Source organism: Nicotiana tabacum, chromosome 17 (genome assembly GCF_000715075.1).
Source record: "Nicotiana tabacum cultivar K326 chromosome 17, ASM71507v2, whole genome shotgun sequence".
NCBI classification, from domain to species: Eukaryota; Viridiplantae; Streptophyta; class Magnoliopsida; order Solanales; family Solanaceae; genus Nicotiana; species Nicotiana tabacum.
The window spans coordinates 72,356,579-72,377,899 of NC_134096.1; the positions used below are offsets into that span (position 1 = coordinate 72,356,579).

At 38.2% G+C, this 21,321-nt stretch overlaps 1 protein-coding gene across 1 annotated transcript; it reads left to right on the top strand.

Moving 5' to 3' along the window:
- The first annotated feature begins 14,193 nt into the window (after positions 1 to 14,193).
- LOC107795978 (putative metal-nicotianamine transporter YSL7) lies at positions 14,194 to 19,441 on the top strand. The gene is made up of 6 exons (XM_016618687.2): positions 14,194 to 14,713; positions 16,925 to 17,088; positions 17,401 to 17,498; positions 17,592 to 17,726; positions 17,900 to 18,089; positions 18,190 to 19,441. Exons 1-6 carry the CDS (start codon positions 14,338 to 14,340, stop codon positions 19,294 to 19,296), a joined length of 2,070 nt encoding a protein of 689 aa, XP_016474173.1. The 5' UTR covers positions 14,194 to 14,337; the 3' UTR covers positions 19,297 to 19,441.
- Positions 19,442 to 21,321: the final 1,880 nt, after the last annotated feature.

Here is a 21,321-nt window from a genome sequence, read left to right on the forward strand (position 1 = left end):
AGGTATTTAGATGTTTAAAGTAAAATGGTATTATTTTTGGCATCATCTAAGGTCGATGTCAGGTGTACAAGACCTTGCGTATTAATTTGTGGATTCTTGATATGCTTTACAACGTTAGTGTAACCGGTAGCATGTATGTGCAGACTTGTTATCTGGTGCGAAAGGTCATGGGAGCGTGTCTCACGGAAAGATTGTGTAAGAGTGACATGTAGTCACTTGATTGAGTGAAGATTGAAACCAAGTATGAAGATTGTGGTAATATCGCTGATTTGAGAATTTATGCCTGGAGGGCGCTCGGTTCATTTGGTTGTGGACTGTGGAAGTTTGTTTCGATTATGATGGCTATTCTTGTGTGTTATGGGAAAAGGGTATTATGGATCCTTGAAAGGTTATTAGCCTAGTACGGTGCGATCAGAATCGGCTTGAGGTCTGTGGATGGATTTAAATATGAATACGGGCTCTATATCAGGCCGACTGTGTTCATTTCAGCATAAAAGCTCCCTATGGAGTAGTATTCGGACGTTGGATGTCGTTTCGTCATCGGTTATTTCATGTAATACTATATTGTGATGTGTGAGTTATGAAACGGCTTGATAAATTTCTTATGTGATGAGGTTCCGCGTAGCGATGGTGTTATGTGAGTAGGATGGCTCTCGAGGTTCAGATCATATATCGCACCTTAGTTGTGCTTGGGTTTTGTAGCGTATGGCGTTGTCGGTCCTTCCAGGGATGATATTATGCACTAAGCGTGCTTGTGTCCGATATTCGGATATTTTGTAGTAATGAGAATTTTAGCTCGATAAGTATTTTCTTATAGGTTCTTTTTGTGCGGATCGGGTGGCACGCCGCCACGGGTATGTTGTTTGGATCGGGTTGCACGCCGCAACGGTATCATGTGTGGATCGGGTTGCACGCCGCAACAGTGTGATGTTGAGTACAGTCCCCTATATTCTATTTTGTGTGTTTGTGTCCTATTTTCTGAGGAAGGTTGATGACACATTTTCAATTGTCTAATTAGTCACGTGGGTTGAGAAATCCTTTCCAGAGTTCCTTTTTCTTATGTATCTCAATCGAGTCTGTAGCTTATTAGCTCATTGTGGCATCATATGAGGCTTTTTGATCATGTTTGAGGTGGTTTATTGCCTGAGTAGCTTATACTTGGTTAGACGAGATTATTGGATTTCGGATCAGTGCGATCGGATTATATGAAGTGTAATAAAGAGCAAATACCATTATTTGGTTATAATGAGGCAATGATTCTTGTCAGAAGGAGAAACTCAATAATTGTTGATTCGGCAGTTGGTTATGAATTTCTACACATTTCTTCCATCGTGAAAGCATTTCAAGAGTTGGAACAGGACTTATATGTATCATGAGGTGTATTGTGAACATCAGATTCGTGGAATTTTAGCTATTATTATCGGAGGATGTTATTATAGTCATGTGAATGATGCGGTGCATGGTCTAAATTCAACAAAGGTATGCAACCCTGTATTGGTGCATCGTGTAGTGATAGATACGACATTCATAGGTTGGAACAGGTAGGGTGGAGAATTCTGGATGTTAGAATTGGGCTCTAAGGCTTATTTGCCTAAATAAAGAGGAGAATTTTCAGATTGGCTCGAGTTAATGTGCTCAACTGGGTGTGGTAGCACGGGTAGGTGCACGAGGTGCTAAACAATAATTTTGGATAACTCTGGAACACTCCTTAGCACGTTCGAGGACGAACGTATATTTAAGTGGGAGAGAATGTAACGACCCAACCGGTCGTTTTGACTTTTAGAACCCCGTTACCCTAAATAAAACTTCTCGTATGTGCTTTAAATGATTTATGACTTGTCGGGATAGTTGGTTCGGGATTTAGAAGTGTTTGGGTTGAAATCGGAACACTTGGTTCCTTAAGTTGGCTTTAAAAGGCCAAGTTTGACTTTGGTCAACATTATGAGCAAACAGACTCGGATCAGTGTTTTGAAAGTTTTGGTAGGTCCGTATCGTGATTTGGGACTTGGGAGTATGCCCGGAATCAAATTCTGAGGTCCCTAGCCCGAGACATGGGATTTTGATGAAAACAATTTAAAATGTTTTAAGTTTAAATAGTGACTGGATGTCTAATTATGTGAAAAAGACCCCGGAATAGAATTTTGATGATTCCAACAGCTCCGTATGTTGATTTTGGACTTAGGAGCACGATCGGAATTTTATTTGGAAGTCCGTAGTAAAATTAGGCTTGAAATGGTTAAAATATGAATTTAAAGTTTGGAAGTTTGACCGGGGAGTTGACTTTTTGATATCGGGGTCGGAATCTAGTTCTGAAAATCTTCACAGCTCCGTTATGTCATGTATGACTTGTGTACAAAATTTGAGGTCAATCGGACTTGATTTGATAGGTTCCAGCATCGAATGTAGAAGTTGAAAATTCTTAGTTTCATTAAGCTTGAATTGGGGTATAATTCGTGGTTTTAGCATTGTTTGATGTGATTTAGAGGTTCGACCAGGTTCGTATGATGTTTTAGGATTTGTTGGCATATTTGGTTGAGGTCCCGAGGGCCTCGGGTGAGTTTCAGATAGTTAACGGATCAAAAGTTGGACTTAAAAAGCTGCTGCAATTTTTCCTCTTCTGTTGGGCATTCTGGGCTGTGGTCGAGCCCAGATATCGAGCCAGGCATCGAGCCAGACATCGAGCCCAGGCATCGATCCAGACATCGAGCCCAGGCATCGAGCCCAAATATCGAGCCAGAGATGACGAGGCTCAGGCTCGAGCTTGTGTATCGAGCCCAGGTATCGACCCAGACATCGAGCCCAGGTATCGAGCCAGTGTTGACGAGGCTCAGACTCGAGCTTGTGTATCGAAGCCATGATCGAAGGTCCATCTCGAGGGCCATGATCGAAGGCAAGACATGAGGGCCAGGATCGAGACCCAAGATCAAGGGTCACAATCGAAGGCTCAAGCTCGATGCCATGATCGAGGCTATGATCGAAGGAGCGGACTCGATGCCATAATCGAGGCCATGATCCGAGGTCCAGGCTCGATCGTGTGATCGAGCCACGATCAAGGCCTAGGTTCGAGGGCCATAATCGAAGCCTCGATCGAGGCCCTGCTCGAGGCCCAGTTCCGAAGTGCTGTCTGGGCAGTTTTATAAATAGAGGGCATTCGTCCCATTCGCCATTTTTAACAAATTGGAGCTGGAGCAGAGGCGATTTTGGCAGAGTGTCAAGGAAAGACATTTGGGGTAAGTGATTCCAACTCGGATTTGGACTATATGCACAAATATATCATTGTTTTCACCATCTAATTAGTGTTTTGAGATTGAAACTTGAAAAAATTTAGAAATCTCACATAAGCGAATTTTTGAGATTTCGGCATCGATTCGGAGTCGGATTTGAGTGAAACTGGAATGGTTGGACTCGTAATTGAATGGGTTGTCGGATTTCATAACTTTCTCCTGACTCCGAGATGTGGGCCCCACGGACGAATATTTAATTAATTTCGTGATTTGTATTAAAATTATAGTATTTTCTTATAGAATTGATTCCTATAATTTTTAGTAATTATATCGAATTATTTTGGCTAGATTCGAGCCGGACAGGGTTGGATAATCGTGGAAAAGGCCTTCTAGTGGGTTAAATTGGAGCAAGACAAGGTAAGTCTCTTGTCTAATCTTGTGAGGGGGAAATTACCTCATAGGTGATTAAAAATTAAATAATTATTTCTAATTGTGGGGGCTACATACGCACGAGATGACGAGAGTCCGTGCGTAACTACTATTAATGCTAAAGTCCGGGTAGATTAGGACTCAAAGCATACATTACTTGTGTAAATTGTATTCTTTGATTAACTAATATTAATTGATATTTATGAATATATTGTGAATTGCTAGATAAAGATATTAAAGGATGAAAACCTCAGATGCTTGATTTTCTGCTTAAATTATTAATTGTTAAAAGAAATTATTCTTCCTCCCGAATTTATCTCATAATAAATATACTCTCCTTCCGGAGGTACATAAGAAAATGTCCTCCTTTTTTGTGGAGCGGGCCGAACGCCTCGGCATGATAGATGCATTTATGGATCGTGCCGCACGTCCCTCGGCAGTGTACACGAAACTCTGGATCGGGCCGTACGACCTCGGCAGAAATCGTGCTTAATAATAATAATAATTACACAATACTTGGACAGTTTATTACAGCTTGTAAAGCTATTTGATAAATTGGAAATTTATTGAAATTGAATTGCAGCTTGTAAAGCTATTTTGACAAATTGGAATTTTTATTTGAATTGAAGGAATTTAATTAATATATGGAGATTTATTGGAATTGAAGGAATTTAATTACTTCTGCTGGTTCAATAAAATTATTGTTAACTCTGTGAATCACGTTGATATAAATAATTTCTATTTTTATGATTATTTAATATTATTGACCCATAGTGAGTGTCATAGTCGGCCATCTCGTCTCTACCTCTTCGAGATTAGGCTTGATACTTACTGGGTACACGTTGTTTTCGTACTCATACTGCACTTGCTGCACATTTTATTGTGCAGGTACATATATGTATAGCGGCCTTGTGGGCGCAGAGGTGTGATTAATAATTGTGGGGACATAGGTGAGCCGCATTCTATATTACGATCCGCAGCTAACAGAGTCTCCTTCAGAGTTATTATATTTTCCTTTCTAATTTGTATTCTAGACAGATGCTATATTTTATTTTAATTCCCTAGTAAATGCTCATATACTTGTGACACCGGGTTTTGGGATGATTATGGGTTGCACTGTATTGAAAATTTTTAAAGATATTAGTATGTATTTGGTAAATGACATCTTTTGCTATTTAATTGGGGGAAACAACTATGACTTCAAAAATATTAAAATAAGAATTTATTTAGTATTTATTGTTGGCTTGTCTGACAGCGGTGTCCGACGCCATCACGACCTATAGGTGAAATTGGGTCGTGACATCTATGGTTCGTGTCTACCCGAGATGATGAACATCTACAGAGAGAGTTTTTCACTCTACAAGAGAACTCTGTTTCAACTGAGATGATTGAAAATAAGTCTTTGGAGGATTACGAAGCAATAAAAGAAGAGTTCAAAACCTCATCCACGTATCCACATTTACAATTTTAGTATAAGATAATGAAGAAGCATTGGTCTTGGACATACCACAGGAATATTCACATCACCTTTCTTCTTCATTTTATTATTCTAACTTTGATCATGTGAATTTTATTTTTGGGAATTTACAGGAATATGCAGGGATTTATCTTGTGAATGAATACAGAAACAAGTTGAGGATAATCCTACAAGTACAATCCATCACTCAAAATGAGGCCAAGAAAGAAAGAAAAGAGCGGGTATTGCAAATACCCTTAAAGGACTTTAGCCTGATGATCTCCATAAAGAATCCCGAGGAGCGAAAGCGAAAAATGCATTCAGAATTAGGGTTGGAGTTCACAAGTTCTCAGAAACGAAAAAAGTTCAGGGGAGTTTTCTTTACCTCTTGCTTTTTATTTGTGTGTCATGGGGACATGCCACAATTTAAAGTGTGGTGTGGGGATGTAAATATGTAAATAACTATTTGTTTTCATTTCTTTTGTGTGTTTTCGTTTCTTTTGATTGAAATTTTTAAAGTCAAAGAAAAAAAATTATATTCTTTAGGTAGTATAATAATTTCCCCTTGATTTTTCTTTGTGCAACGGTTCTTTTCCAAGGGTTTTGCTTGAATCGGGTGTAGTTATTTTATTTTAGGAGTAGGAGATCTTGTGCTGTGATTTTAAATGAAAGCAATATCTCTTGACTTTATTATGCCTTGAGAATAATAGTAAATGCTTTAGTTGTGACGCTTATGCTCAATGTTTGACTCTTGTATAAGTACCTTAAATTGTATGATCTTAACTTTGCTTTACTGCTTTGACTAGAGTGTCTCGATGAGTCTGATCCTGAGTGAGTTATGTGCCATGTGTGTGTAAGGTTTCGTGTTATTCTGTGCATTGCATTTAATGTCTAGAACTTGCCACATGTGTTTGCAAAGCAAAATAGTAGTTTTATTCAGTCTTGGAAGTGATATAGGCATTTCTTTATTGAGCCAGTTATATATTTTATCCACCTAATTGTTATGTATCGTAGTTAACCCCATTGAGCCTGTAATCCTCTTTCTTTTGTAACCACATTACAAGTCTTACCCTTTTGTTTGAATTGGCCATCTATTTGTTATGAACTTTGTAAAAGTTAAAATGTGGGATGTTGGTTTGGCTTTTGAGTGGAACTATGAAATAAGGAGAAAGGTGCATTATTTTTAAAATAAATAAATAAGATCCACTTGAATTGAAAAAAAAATTATAGTTGCATTTTTATGCAATTATTCATTGATAGTGGTAACTCTTGATGTATTTGTGCTTAAAGAAGTTGTGAGTTGACGTATACTGATGTGAAGGTGGAATTATTGTTTGACATAAGTATGGAGTTTTAAATGGTTAAACTGTATGTATTAAAGTGCGTAAGGAGGTGTAGTCATGCTTATATCTAAATATATCTTACCTATCCCGCAGCTTACATTACAACCAAATAGAGTCCTACTTGATCCTTGACTGAATTTGCTCAATTAGTAGAGTATTACACTACGGGCAAGCTTATGGTACATTCTTTGTGGCGCATGAATTTTATTTCTGAGAGAGTTAATTCTTTATATCCTGAGTTCCTATGTGTTCTTGAATTTTATTGTGTGTGGAACTACTCTCTATAGTTGTGTGAGGGCACTTGATTCATGAAGGGAAGGTAATGTCATTGACCTCTGTGTTTGAGTAAGTGAGCAGGTTGTGAAAAATGTGTGGTGCTTTTGAGTCAAATCTTGAGGCGAGGATGTTACAGTATTGTGCTTAATCTGTTTCGATTATTCTTGGTGTGATGAGTTAGGAAAGTTGTTTAAAGAGGTCGTGTCTATGTGAAGTGTAGTTTGATTGCTCGAGGGCGAGCAATGCTTTAAGTGTGGGGTGTTGATGCTAGACTATAATCTCGTGTTTTAGTCACTTATCGCACTCTAATTCGCTGCACTTTACTTATGTTGAGTTTTAATTAGTAGTGTTTTACACTTATTGTGTGTTTTATGCCGTGTATGAGTGATTCCGAGTTATTTAGATATTGCGGAGAAAATTCGAGCTAATTGGAGCTTTGAAGTCTGAGTAGATGCCCAAGGGATTAAACTAGGATCGCGTTCGGGGGTCAAGGACCACGTCCGGATGTCAAAATTTGGAAAAATGAATTACTCTAAGAAAACTACACTGTCGTGCCAGATAAGGCGGGCGACTGTGTAAATTATGCCCAGAAAGTGATTTGCAGATCGTACTGGAAATATCCACAAGTGCGTCGCATATCACGGCGCGGTAGTGCAAAAATGTTAGAGTATCGTTCCATTTCCGCTAAAAAGGGTATTTTCGTCCGGGGTTTATTGGGGGATGGTTTAAATACACTGGAAAACACCAGTTTCAGCACTTTCTATACAATTTCGATCTAAGGAGGTCAAGGAGGCTAAGGAGGAGTTGGAGGAAAACAAGCACAAGGATTTCATCATTCCTTCCTCACTCAAGATCCGGGTTTGGATTGAATTTATGTTTTCCTATACTTTAGTTATATTTGTGAAGAACTTCTCCATGACTATGGAGTAGATCTTTTTGGGATTTGATGGATTTGGTGTATTGATGATTGTTTGTGGATTATAACTCTGTTTTTATGTATTTGAATCGTTTTTGGAAGATTTAATTGTTGCATCTATATTCATTTGTTCTTGTAATCGAAAGAGGCATAACTTGTGATATCTTTGCATTATATTGTTGGTTGATTTCATAGATTTTTCTAAGTAATCGAAAGAGGCTAGTTGAATCATTGATTAAACCTAGTTAAGAGGATAATCGGGAGAGGTTCTCCTAAAGACCAATCCATTACGCATTCTTGCATATATTCACAGAGCTTAAATTGGTTCAAATTGAGAGGTTGAGACTTAATCGAGAGAGTAGTTTCTACTAAACAATTGTACTAATAATTAAGTGAATTTGAGAGATTCATTTGAACATTAGAAGTTAATTATCTAGAGTTAAATCACAGACAATTATCTTGCACATATCCTATCAAACCCCCATTTTCTCCCATTGAAATCTTCCTTTGCTTAGTCCTTGCTTCGATTGTCATTTAGCCAATTAGCTCTAGATTCTTAACTAATTTTAGTATCAACCACATAAATCTAAATTGTTGATCATCTTGGATAGAAATCTAGCTACATTCTACGATAATACTATTTAACTCCAATCCTTGTGGATACAATATTATATTATACTATATTCGACTAGCGAGCATACTTAAGTGTGTGTTTTGCGCTCATCATCCATGCCCTCTTCCCCATCCTCCTCGTCAGGTCAAGGCATGGTAGGATCATACCTATAAGCGACCCGAGCTTCGCGAGCCTTAACTCGGGCATCCTCAAAGGCAACCTCAGAAACAGAGCACGTTGCGTGCAAGTTCCGGACAAGTAGTTTAGCCCTCTCAGCCTCCAGGGCGGTCACTCGGTAATGAAGGTCAGAGCTCTCCTTTTCCAGCTCCCTGCTCCTGTCCTTGAGTCGGTCTTCCTTAGCTCTCGCTGTTGATTGATCATTTTCCCGCTCGGCCCGAAGAGTCTTATTCGCCAACTCGAGGATTTCTGCCTTCCTCCGAGCGTCCAACTGGGAGAACTCCGTCTTCTCAAGTTCTTCCTATTTTTCGACAATCTCGCCGCTGAGGGCCTCTGCCTGGAACCAGCACTCTTCAAGTTGTCCTCGCAACTCGACCACTTGGGCATGCAGATCATTGCATTGGGCCTCTACGCCTATGCTAACCTCAAGCTCCTCATATTTACTTCTCAACGTCCCTTAGAGGACGTTGCACTTCTCTATGGCCTGCACCAGGTCCTCATCCCTCTTCTTCAAGTCTTCTCTTAGGGCCCACAAATCACCGCCCTCGCAAAGTCAACTTCGGAGATCCTGATACTTACCGCGATACTTAGTGTATTTCCCTTTCAGCTTCACAAAGATCTCTTTGTGCCTTTTCTCCCTCTGGGCGCTCTGAATTTTCAGAATCACCGTCTGCACATCAAAGGAAAAAAGTTAGAACTTAGAATGTTTTAAAGAGTTAGAAAAGGGTCGTACAACAGTAATTACCCTGAGAGCGAGACCGACAATACTCTTCGACATGGCAGTGTCATCTATCGCCTTAAGGGTCTTACCCTCGATATCGGAACAAAGAGGGCTGAGGGCAGGGACTACTTCCTCGGTGTTCACCAACAAGTCACGATCCATCGGGATCGTGATAGTCCTTCCACCCCCCCCCCCCCGACCTCACCTCGAGCTGGGTGAGTTCCTTGTCGCTCATTCTCAGGTCGTCCAAGTCTCTATTAGAACCTGGCTCATCGCTATCTTCAACAATATTCTTCCCTCTATCATCAGTAGGCGACGAAGCGTCCACGGCTGTTCGGGAGGTTGAAGCCTCCTCTTGTCGCAAAAGTGCATGGCCACCACCAGCAGCCACCTTCTCGGTCTATATCCCTTCGGAATGTAGGGACAAGCCTACATAAACTTCTATTGGCCTTGGGGCGTCAAGACCTAGTTCAACATCATCATTTACAAATATTGTCGTTGTCTCGCGTTGTCGATGTCTCGTGTAACGTGAAACCTCTTCCGCAACATCAACGGCTAAGGGGACTCTGTCACATACGTCCACGAACCTCCTTTTTTTGAGGTTAAAGATCCATGTCGTTGGGCGAGTGTTCATCGTCCTCATCAATAAGTGAAAATAGGGGATGAGTGGAAGTCATAATCACCAGAACATGGATGGGGACAGAAGCAGCAACGACTAGAATTGGGATGAAGGCAGGAGCGGCAATGGCTGAGACATGGGCAGAGACCGAAGGCGTAGTGGCCCTACTCCTCCGGAATGAGGGTATGGGGGAACTCAACCTCCTCGCACCCCCTTTGACCGAACTTAGAGAAAAATTGAAAATAAAGGAATCAGCATAAGGGACAGACATAGACGGAAGAACAACATCGTCGACGATAGGGAAGAGACTACATGCCGAAGAAAGTGACGACTTGAATTTCTGAGAGAAACTCGACAAGTCACGTATCCCTGCCGCATGAGGAAAGATTTGTCTGGCCTAATTAGAAATACGGGTCACCATTTGGAGAGGTCGACTAGTAGATGCAGAAAAGGAAGAGCTAATTAACCAACCCACAAGGAGAAAAATGTTAAACAGAAAACGTAAACAAACACTAGCACTTACGAGTGGGGTTCCAGGCCTCAGGGAAGCCGGCGACGGCGGATATTACGATTTTTTTCCTAACAAAGAAATAGTCAAGCCAAAAGTGTTGACTAGCCTTGTCATCCATCCTCACCACCAAACATTTTCCCCACGGTGGTGAAGATTCAGTAACGTCCCTCGATAAAAATGGGGGGCGAAGAGGTGAATCAGGTGGCATACCGTAATCTAGACGTCGGCCAATTCAGTGAACTTTGCCAATATTTTGACCACCTTGAAGATGTAAGGGGCGAGCTGCGCGGGGCATACATTGTACTAGCGGCACAACTTTTTTATTGGCGGCGACAAAGGGAACGAATAGCTGATTATGAACGAATATGTGTAAAGGGAGCAGAATCCAGGACAATGAACCTGCACTTCATCGTCACCCGTGGGGACCAACTCCACTTGACCAGGGAGGCCGACTCTAGCCTTAAATTTGGCAAAACGCTCAACCGTCATTGTAGATCAAAACCTCTTAGTCACCACTTCCGGCGCCTTGTGGAAATCGGGTTTAGCATCAGGGAACCAACATATAATCTCTTATACAGTAAGGAGAGTTTCCTCCTCAACAGCAACTCCGTCGTCTTCCCCCTGATCAGGAAAAATGACATCTAAAGGGATAAAATGATATTCCATGTGGATATTTGATGGGAGGTTCGACATTTTGTAGAGGGAGATAAAGAAGCACAAAAAGCAATAGAGAAGTGATAAAGTTCTACGAAGGAGAAGGTGGAGTTCTGCTTAGGAAATAGAAGGAGTGTGAAAAAATTTCAACATCAACGAACCCCGATATTTATAAGGTTTGGGGGCACCAGAATCGAAACGGCTAGTCATGAATAGCACAAAGATCAAAACGGGAGAACCAATCAAGGGCCATACGAGAATCCACGTAACGCGTCGAAAAATAACGTTATCATGACGCATGACGTCATGACATCACTCTTTATCTTGGACCAGATGGATTCAATAAACTACCCGGGAAAATTCAAGGAATTTGAAATACGCAATCCACAGAGAGTCACGTTGCTTGATTGCTACAATGACCACGACCCGTATAGTCTGCTTGATAAGCTCGTCCATAAACGACATTATCTGCTCGTCGAACTCGCCCGCGAGGACAACCTCAACAAGCGGAGGGACTAATTGTGTGGGCCAAAAAAACATCTTTGATATAAGCAAGCCACGTCAACATCAAGATAGCCTTCATCGACTGCCACGTATTATCAGTACGACTTCAACAAAGACTTGCCCAAGATTGAAGTGGTCCCTTAAGAGATGAAGGGTGCGATCGAAGAGTCAGCAAAGACCAAGGTCGTGGTCGAGCATCTTAGACAAAGTGATAATGGTTAGCTTTAGGATAAGACACAAAAGAGAATATTCTAGTGGATATTCTCTGTACATGTACTGTTAGGATTTTTAGGTATATGTTCCCTATAAATAGAAAGAGATACAATGATAGGGGGTAGATATTCGCTTGTAAGAAAACACATTGATTTTAGAGAGAGAATCTGGTATTATCGCAAACATACGAAAAATATCTTTTTACTAAGATTCTTGTCCAACTTTTTCACTTGATCCAAGAACAACCTGAGTGTTCGAAGGCTCATCAATCATTCATCATTGTCTGAAGAAATATCCACAAATCTCATCCCTTTTCGGGTGACTCATATATTCTTATTTACTTAAATACCATCAATTGCTATTTATTTTTAGTAATGTTATCTCCCTCCTTTTGAGTCATTAAATATTGGTAGTGTTGTCCACATTTATTGCCATTTGACCAAACATACACGTAGTGTATTATTACAAAATCAATTATCTTATCTTCTAAATATTAATATTAGCTAAGATTAACTCTACTTTATTTAACTCTAATTGATTGAATCCGGTTCTAAATTTTGGGTCAAATAGTTTTCAAACAGACTATAATTAGTTTTTGCCGACAATTAATTCAAACTTAATATATAAATATAAGCAAATAATCAAATAAATCGTCTCATACAGTGAGTGGGTTGTCACACCATGCCAAAATCTCTTTTTTTCTGCTGTTAAATGATCGGCCCATATGTTGATGTTCAATCACATCATTAATGCAGTGTCCAATCTGGTAATCACTCTACATAATGGAGTAATGGACCTTTAAGTCAAATATTTGTCATACATCAGTTTGGAGGGTGAGGTCGGTCGATAATACATTTTTGGTTTTGCTTAGGTCTACGTTTACAAAGTTTAGAATTGCATTTGAGACTCAAAAATATTTTCTTCCGAGATATTTTGTTACATAGGCCACGTTCATGTTAAAGTTGCTTAAACGTAATTGATAGTGATAGTAATTTTTCTTATGTTTTGTTATTTGACATACTTTTCTGTCATTACAATTTAGATACCTGTTTACTGATTTGATATTAAAAATTCATGCTTTCAAAAAGTCATTTAGCGACTGTGTTGCCTACTGCCATAAACTTTGTATTCATTTTTTATTATGTTAATTAGACTTCAAAGTTTAAATAGTTTTAAAACTTTAGAAGCAGTATTTCACATGCTTTGACGTGATTCAGTGAAAGTAGAGCATCAACAAAATATTTCCACATAGCTAAAGCAAGAAAAATAACCAGATTCGTATATAAGAAGACACCTCACACAATCTATTGTAATATTTCTATCATCTTCCTTCTCCTACACTAATATATTTACGTACTCACAAGAGCTGTCCCACTCCGAAGAATGAACCAAATTCATGTTACACTCATATAACATGATTCTATATACCTTCCAGTGTCTTGTGTTTCACTTCACATTGCCCAATTTTAGGATCTCAGTCAACGCTTTTCATTTTATGGCACCATATGGCACTCACGAATTTGTTTTTATGATAATAGTGTCAGATCGACTTGCACATCTCAACTTTGTTTATCGAGTATATTCTAATTATTATTGTATGTCAAACGCAAAAATTTAGGCCGAATGAAAAGAAATCACTTGATATAGACTTAATTAGGATGCTGCATACCCAATTTCTATATTAATTTTGCCAAGAATCTCCAAAGTTGACTTCAAGTGCTCTTGCTCCTTAGTGTTATAAGTTTTTTTTAATAAAAAGTCTCACATGCGCATATGCTTGGTCTATGTTGAAACTTATGGTTGCGATTACACTTAATTAGTCAAATCCTAAATCCGTCAATGAGACTTCTTCACTTTTCGTTTTCATATTTATCAAACAAATCTTTATACTTATTAAGCAATCTCCAAAACATAAAAAGAAAAAAGACCGTACTCCCAAGAACGTATTTCTTGTAAAGAACTTTGTATTTTGCTAAATGGAGCATGCAGGAAAATCTGGTATAGACATAATTAATAAAGATTTAATTTAAATCCACGGATAGTATAAATGAAATTTAATTAACACAACAAATACAATTTATTTGTCTTATTTTTCAAGTTAGTATTTTCATTTATTATACGTCAAATAAAAATTACATTGTTGCATTTTTTTTTTGTTAATCAGTACTACACAGTTAGAAGTTAAACCTCATAAATAATTGCAAGCTGGCCTCCAAAACCAATTCGTCAACCAACCAATGTGCAAAGCCGTTTTATAGACTGTATTCACTACTCACTGTACCATTTCCATCTTCAGTCTCAGTCATCACAGAATCCCCAAGTTTTTGCTGACTTTAATTTCAGAAAAATTCATTGTTCCTTCTTTTTCTACCCAATAAAGCGTCCAAATCGGAACTCCCATTTAAGCACTTAGAAATTGATTATATAACACCGAGGCCAACTCACCATCTGATAAGAACTACCATACCCTCCTTTGATTTTGACAAATCCCATAGTATCCTTTTTCTGGTCAACTTCCTCACAATATAAACCTCAAGAAAACTAAGAAAAAAATAAGGTTCCTTTTTCATTTGAAACTTTCTATTATGATCAACTTTTTCACTATATAGTTAAATACCCATCTCAACTTCAAGAAAACAAAGAAAAACAGAGTCGTAGAAACCCAAAAAAGGTTTCTTTGTATGGCTATGGATAGATCCAACAGTGTAAACAGAAAGAAAAATGATGACACCCAAATAGAAGGAGAGGCTTTAGACTCTGTAGAAAGGATCTTTGAGTCCAAAGAAGTGCCTTCATGGCAAAGCCAGTTAACTTTGAGGGCATTTGTTGTGAGTTTCATATTGGGAGTTCTTTTCACTTTCATTGTCATGAAGCTGAATCTCACCACTGGTATTATCCCTTCCCTCAATGTTTCTGCGGGTCTTTTGGGGTTCTTTTTCGTCAAGACTTGGACTAGACTTCTTGAGAAATCTGGGTTTCTCAAGCAACCTTTCACTCGCCAAGAAAACACTGTCATTCAGACCTGTGTTGTTGCTACTTCCGGCATTGCCTTTAGCGGTAACTATATTCTCTCATAGGCTTTTTGTCAAACAGTTAAGCTGCAAACTTGGAACAATTTTTTCATGCATTTATCGCAATTTAATTTTTTCATATTTAAGATATTGTGGATATCTCGGCTTGCAGAATTGACCCAAAAGCCAGAAGTGGTAGGGGTTAAAGGAGAATTAGGTTAAACTCTAGAGGTTAAAGTGTAATTTTTGTATATAATATCGCAGTTTGTTAAGAAACTTGGATAAGCCAAAAGTAGTAAAAGTAGATTAGAAAGCATGCATGTTAAATCATTAAATTGGGCCATGGGATATTTCTCATGTGCCCTTTTTGGTCTCAAGCCTTTGTGGGTTGAGTAGGGTCTACATTGAATATAATAGCAGCTTGACCATACACGGGTGAAAGGTTGTGTGGGCCCTTTTGGAAGTGGTGGTCCCATCTAGTTAGGCTCAAAGGTTTGTGAATTTCTAGAATAGCTATAAATGCAACTCCTACCGTACAAATTCTACGGTTTTATGATTATTTCTCCTTTTGGTCCACTTTTTTTATTTTATTTTTTTGTTATTTTTACGGGATTCATATTTTAATATTAATTAACAATATAATTGATCATATTAATCTTAATTTGTTCATTCAAAATATAACAAATATTTCAAGGACAACTTTTAAAAAAAAAAATTAATTTTTCTTGAAATTTGGAAAAATCAAATAGTGTATACCAAAAAAAAGATTAAAAAATTAATTAAAATAGACATGAGAGAATAGAGAAATGTAGTAATCAATTTAGCCAAGTTGGTGGTTTCTAACATGTAGAGTATGAGAAGTACTGTCTATGACACTATTTCAAAAACTTAATTTGAGGCGTTGGAAAGTAGATGAGTCGAACTAAACTAAAGAACAAATCTTAAGTGTGATGGAGTAATATATATATATATATATATATATATATATATATATATATATATATATATATATATATATATATATAAAAGTAGTTGTGTCTCAGATCTACTAGTCGTACAACTAGGAAGATTGGGAATGGAATGTATGAGTTTGGTGGAGACTCAAGAATGTGAACCCACGACTAACTGAAAGTCTATCCACTTATCTCGGCAAAATGGAGTGTCATTTACTTGATTTCTAGTGTTAGGTTGACTTAAAATTGAGAAATTGTGAGGTTTATTGAATTTAATTTATATACACCGATAATGTAAAGAATTTTTATTATTTAACATGTCATAACACGTTGCCTACGTTATTTTTATGTTATTGATTCCACTAATTATGTGTCATAATAATTAGTGAATTTATGTGTAACTATCTATAATAAGTGATCAATAACAATAGTAAAAAATAAGAGAGGCAACTACCGCTACTCCTATCATTTTCCACAAGTCACTATACAAAATCCGCAGATTCAGACTTAATTGTTCCTTTTCCCATTTTGCAGACTATCAACATGGAAAAATATTTCTATTCGGTATTTGTACCAAATTAATAAATTTATGATATATGCCATTTTAAAATCAATGTTGCCACGTATATAATGTTTGGCTGACCTCTTAGTCAAGATGGTTTTCGTTGAATTTGCTTTCGAGTTAACTTGAATTTATTGCAATGAATTTGGCAGACGAAATTGTTAGATAGATGATAGCATATACTGCTAACAAATTGAAAAGTTATTTGAAGAGTTGATTTAGGGAACTTTGACTGAAAGGATGATATTAGTCTAAGGTGAAACAGACCACAATCTTAAGAAGTTCTACAGAATCTAGTCGACTATTTTCTCAGTGGGATGCTTAATATAGTAGTATAAGAAATCTGCTAGCTTTTTTGGGGGGGAGTTTATACAAGACAAACTGTATGCAGCTTTGTTTGGCTATATTCAATTAAGAATGGGAAGTAATGCAAACTGAAGTCCTCTACTCTTCCTTTTTTGTTTTTAAGTCTATTGAAGCATCAAACAAACTGGAACAATTTGCCAATATTGAGCCTGTTCTTCCACACAACTTTGTTGTAATCGAATTTCCCTTGATAAATCCCACATTATCTTGCAACAATGCTAGCTCATTGAGTTAGCAGCAGCCGTTTATTTTTCCTCCATGCCTTTATTTGAAAAGATGTGTAAATGTTTCTTATATTTCTTCTCAAGAATGATAGGAGCATCTCAAATTCAATGACTCTTACTCAATTTTTGTTTATGTTACTTTGGATGAGCAGGAGGTTTTGGAAGCTATCTGTTTGGCATGAGTGAAGTTGTTGCCAAACAAGCAGTTGAAGCTAATAATGCAGCTAATATTAAGAACCCCTCTTTGGGATGGATGATAGGGTTTCTTTTTGTTGTTAGCTTTCTTGGGCTTTTCTCAGTGGTTCCTCTTCGTAAGGTATATTACTATATCTCAGGATATGTGTAATGTATATGCATCACAAATTTCCTCACAAAAAGTTAAAAGCTGTTCGCAAGATTTAGTATTCTGCAGCTGTCACTTTTACTTTTTCCTCTACAAGTTGATTTTTTTTTTGTTATGACACTTCTCTAGAGCGTAATCAACCTTAATATTTTTTAGAACACAGATCGAGACACTAGAGCTTTATGCTCTACATAGTACTTGGAATGACATGTTAACACTTGAACTAGTCATCCTTATTTTATTCTTCTACACTGTATCTTGATAATGCAAAAAACTATGTTTCAGATTATGATCATAGACTTCAAACTGACTTATCCAAGTGGCACCGCAACTGCTCACCTTATCAACAGTTTCCACACCCCACAAGGAGCAAAGTTAGCAAAGTAAGAATATTATACATTTTAGTAAATTCTGTCAGCATTAGTACAGATGGTATGATTACAATTTTATTGTTTCTTTCTAATCGATCACTACAGGAAACAAGTTAAAGCTCTGGGAAAGTTCTTCACCTTCAGCTTCCTATGGGGTTTCTTCCAATGGTTTTTCACTGCTGGGGATGACTGTGGATTTGCAAGTTTTCCCACGTTTGGTCTTAAAGCCTATGAGAACAGGTAGGTTCTAATTCCAAATGACCTACATCGAAAGAGATGAATTGAGATTCATTGAAACTATTTACAAAATTAGTGTCTGGTTGTTTGAGGTGTGGGGATCAATAACATCTTAATATCTCCTTTCAACTTTTGTTTACTTTTATTTAACATTTTAATTGTTTCCAATCAACCAGGTTCTACTTTGACTTTTCAGCAACATATGTTGGTGTAGGGATGATATGTCCTTATCTAATTAACATCTCTTTGCTACTTGGATCTATCCTTTCTTGGGGTATAATGTGGCCTCTAATTCAGGACAGAAAGGGTCATTGGTACCCTGCAGATGAGAGTCCCGCCAGCTTTCACGGCTTGCAGGGCTATAAGGTAATCTCCTCCTTTTTCTTTTAGACCAGAAATAAGGACCAAAATGAGGCAAAATTTTCAATTCTTAAGATATCTTTTCCATAATTCTCTTCTATTGCAGGTCTTCATAGCAATAGCCATGATCCTTGGTGATGGTCTCTACAATTTCTGTAAGGTACTTGGACGAACATTATATGGTTTGTATATGCAATTGCGCATTAAAAATGAAGGTGCGGTTTTGCCAGTTGGCGCTCGTCCATCTCCTCCGGAGCCTTCCATGTCTTTTGATGACCAGCGGCGAACAGAGCTTTTCCTCAAGGATCAAATCCCGACATGGGTTGCCATAGTGGGTTATGTTGGCATTGCGGTCATCTCCATTATAACACTTCCACACATTTTCCATCAACTTAAGTGGTACCACATCATAGTGATTTATATTTTTGCACCAGTACTAGCTTTCTGCAATGCTTACGGTTGTGGTCTCACGGACTGGTCATTGGCGTCCACTTATGGGAAGCTGGCAATCTTCACAATTGGTGCATGGGCCGGGGCTGCTCACGGAGGGGTTCTTGCTGGACTTGCTGCTTGTGGTGTCATGATGAACATAGTTTCCACTGCATCCGACCTATCACAGGACTTCAAGACTGGTTATATGACATTGGCTTCCCCTCGGTCCATGTTCATAAGCCAGATCATTGGCACAGCAATGGGTTGTGTCATCTCCCCATGTGTATTTTGGCTCTTCCTTAAGGCATTCCACAGCTTAGGTACCCCAGGTTCAGCATACCCTGCCCCTTATGCGCTGGTGTTTCGTAGCATGTCTATCATAGGAGTTGAAGGTTTCTCAGCTCTGCCAAAGCACTGCCTCACCCTTTGCTATATATTCTTCGTTGGAGCTATCGTGATCAATGGCATCAGAGATCTCGTGGGAAAGAACAAGGCAAAATACATTCCTCTCCCAATGGCCATGGCCATTCCCTTCTATCTTGGCTCCTACTTTACTATTGATATGTGTCTCGGGAGCTTGATATTGTTCGTTTGGTCAAAGATAAACAAGGCCAAGGCTGATGCATTTGGACCTGCCGTGGCTTCTGGATTGATTTGTGGTGACGGGGTCTGGACTTTACCCAGTTCAATACTAGCTTTGGCAGGAGTGAAACCACCCATTTGCATGAAGTTTCTCTCTAGGAAGGATAACACCAGGGTCGATAGTTTCTTAAATTCTTGAACTCTATTCTTCTAGTAGGTGTTTTATCATTCTCTATTATTCTGTTAGTATTGCCACATGTCCGCTTAAATCATTCATGTACATATCTGGGTGGTACAATTGTCATAAATCATTTCAGCAACTGAAACAGGGATTGCTATGCTGAGTCAAGGTGTCCCTTAAAATTACAAGTACAGAATTTTTTATTTTTTTTTTAATTTTGGTGCATTGACTAGCATATATCCAACCAGAGATCAATGTGAAAGAAATATGTTGATCTCCATGTTAGAAGTACAAGTTCTAAAAGGGCATACTCTAAATATATGTTACTTAAAATTGAAAAGTATGGAAGAAAAAGAAAAGATAAAATACAATTTTCCCTTATTTCTGTATCAACTTTTGTTATTTGTTGTTTCGGAATAATCTGATTTCTTTATTGTTTAAAAGAGGTAAAATGCCTAAGTTAAAATCTAAGTGCCACATTTTAAGCATTTTTTATTTTTAACTTTTTTTTGAGTCATTTCTTATTTTTACTATTTTTAATTATTATATCTCCAAATAATTTGCCCCTCCTCCACACGATAATCAATCAAACTCCAACATAGGACAATTGTAGCAATAACTTTAATGTAGACACAATAACAGTGAAAAACAACTCCAAACATAGAATCCATCAAAGCCAATAAACAATAGAATAAAATTGTCGCTACAATGGTGGCAATCGCCGGAGCTGTGGTGGTAAGGCAACCGAGAAACGAACAGATGACAGCAAAACTATGGGTTGCTAGAGTCTTTAATTTTCTGGCCAATCTTTCAGATGAAACAAAAAGGTGAGAAGAACATATACAAAATAAAATCGGAAAATCCGGCCAAGATCCGACCATTCTTCGACGAGGTTCCTCCAGATCCGATTGTCTGGTAACAGCAAGGGGCAATTTTGGCCGGCCAGTCGGAAACTCCGAGCGGCGTAGAGTTTTTCGGCGGCCAGTAGTGATGAGAAAGTTTGGGCGATTGTTGGGTGTGAAATGAGAGAAGAAGGGAGGAAAACGGAATATCCGTGATTTGGAGGGGTTATACAGGTAGATTTTAATGGAGGAAAAAGCTTAATTGGAGAAGATGACCAAAAGTGGTCTTGGAAGATGAGAGATGGGTTGGGTGAGGGGTATCGTTTGACTTTTTCTTTTTTGTTTTTTAAGAAAATATATTAATTAAGGTGGAAATTAAGTTTTTTTTTTAGCATGACATGTGTCACGACTTTATTGGTGCTTGACATCACACAAATTTTGACGAACTGGCTAAGAAAAAAAATAGTGTTTCAGCTACATTTCAAAAAAATTAAGTGTGTAGGATAATTTTTGTCGGCAAAAAATGTATAATAGTGATTTGGTTCGGGTTAACATATGTATTTTGGCACAAAGGAAAAAAGAATGTTATCCAGAAGCATAAATAAAAGCTTGATGACGTCACCGCGTTTTGTACTTGAGTCCTTTTATTCGAGATATCACTAGCTTTTTCCAGATTCTTACTATATCTTTGTGAATATATATCTCCCTTTTCCTTGACCCGACAACCCCACCATTGTGACTCTTTCTTGGGTATTCTGTTCTGCCATATCTTAGTTATTCCTAGTGATCTAAGCTTCTTTATTACCAACCTGCAAGTTAATAGACACCTTATATATACTAGAGAAAAAAAACAAGTTTTGCTGTAAATCTTGTATATATGCAACAACTTGAATGTACCCTGTTGGAGCTGGAATTAAGATGGTCCTGACACACGACGTGCCCTCCTATGGTCCTTGTTAAGTCATTTGATTGTACTCACTGGTCGGTATTATTATTTATTGTCACTACTCACTACCTCCCCGTGTTAGGATTGGGTAATTTGCGCTCCTGCTTCCTTCTTCATAGAGAAAGGAAGGTATATAAAGAAGTTGAAGATGTGTTTGGTGTTTGTATGTGATGAAGATGAGAGGGTATTACAAAGACAGGCAGCTCCAGGAGCATGTCCTTACTGTGGAGGGTTGGTTCAAGCCTTAGACATGGA

Coding starts and splice junctions, on each gene's coding strand:
- LOC107795978 (XM_016618687.2), top strand. CDS start 14,338: ATGGCTATGGATAGATCCAACAGTGTAAACAGAAAGAAAAATGATGAC. Junction 17,499..17,591: donor CAAGGAGCAAAGTTAGCAAA/GTAAGAATATTA, acceptor CGATCACTACAG/GAAACAAGTTAAAGCTCTGG. Junction 17,727..17,899: donor CTTAAAGCCTATGAGAACAG/GTAGGTTCTAAT, acceptor CCAATCAACCAG/GTTCTACTTTGACTTTTCAG.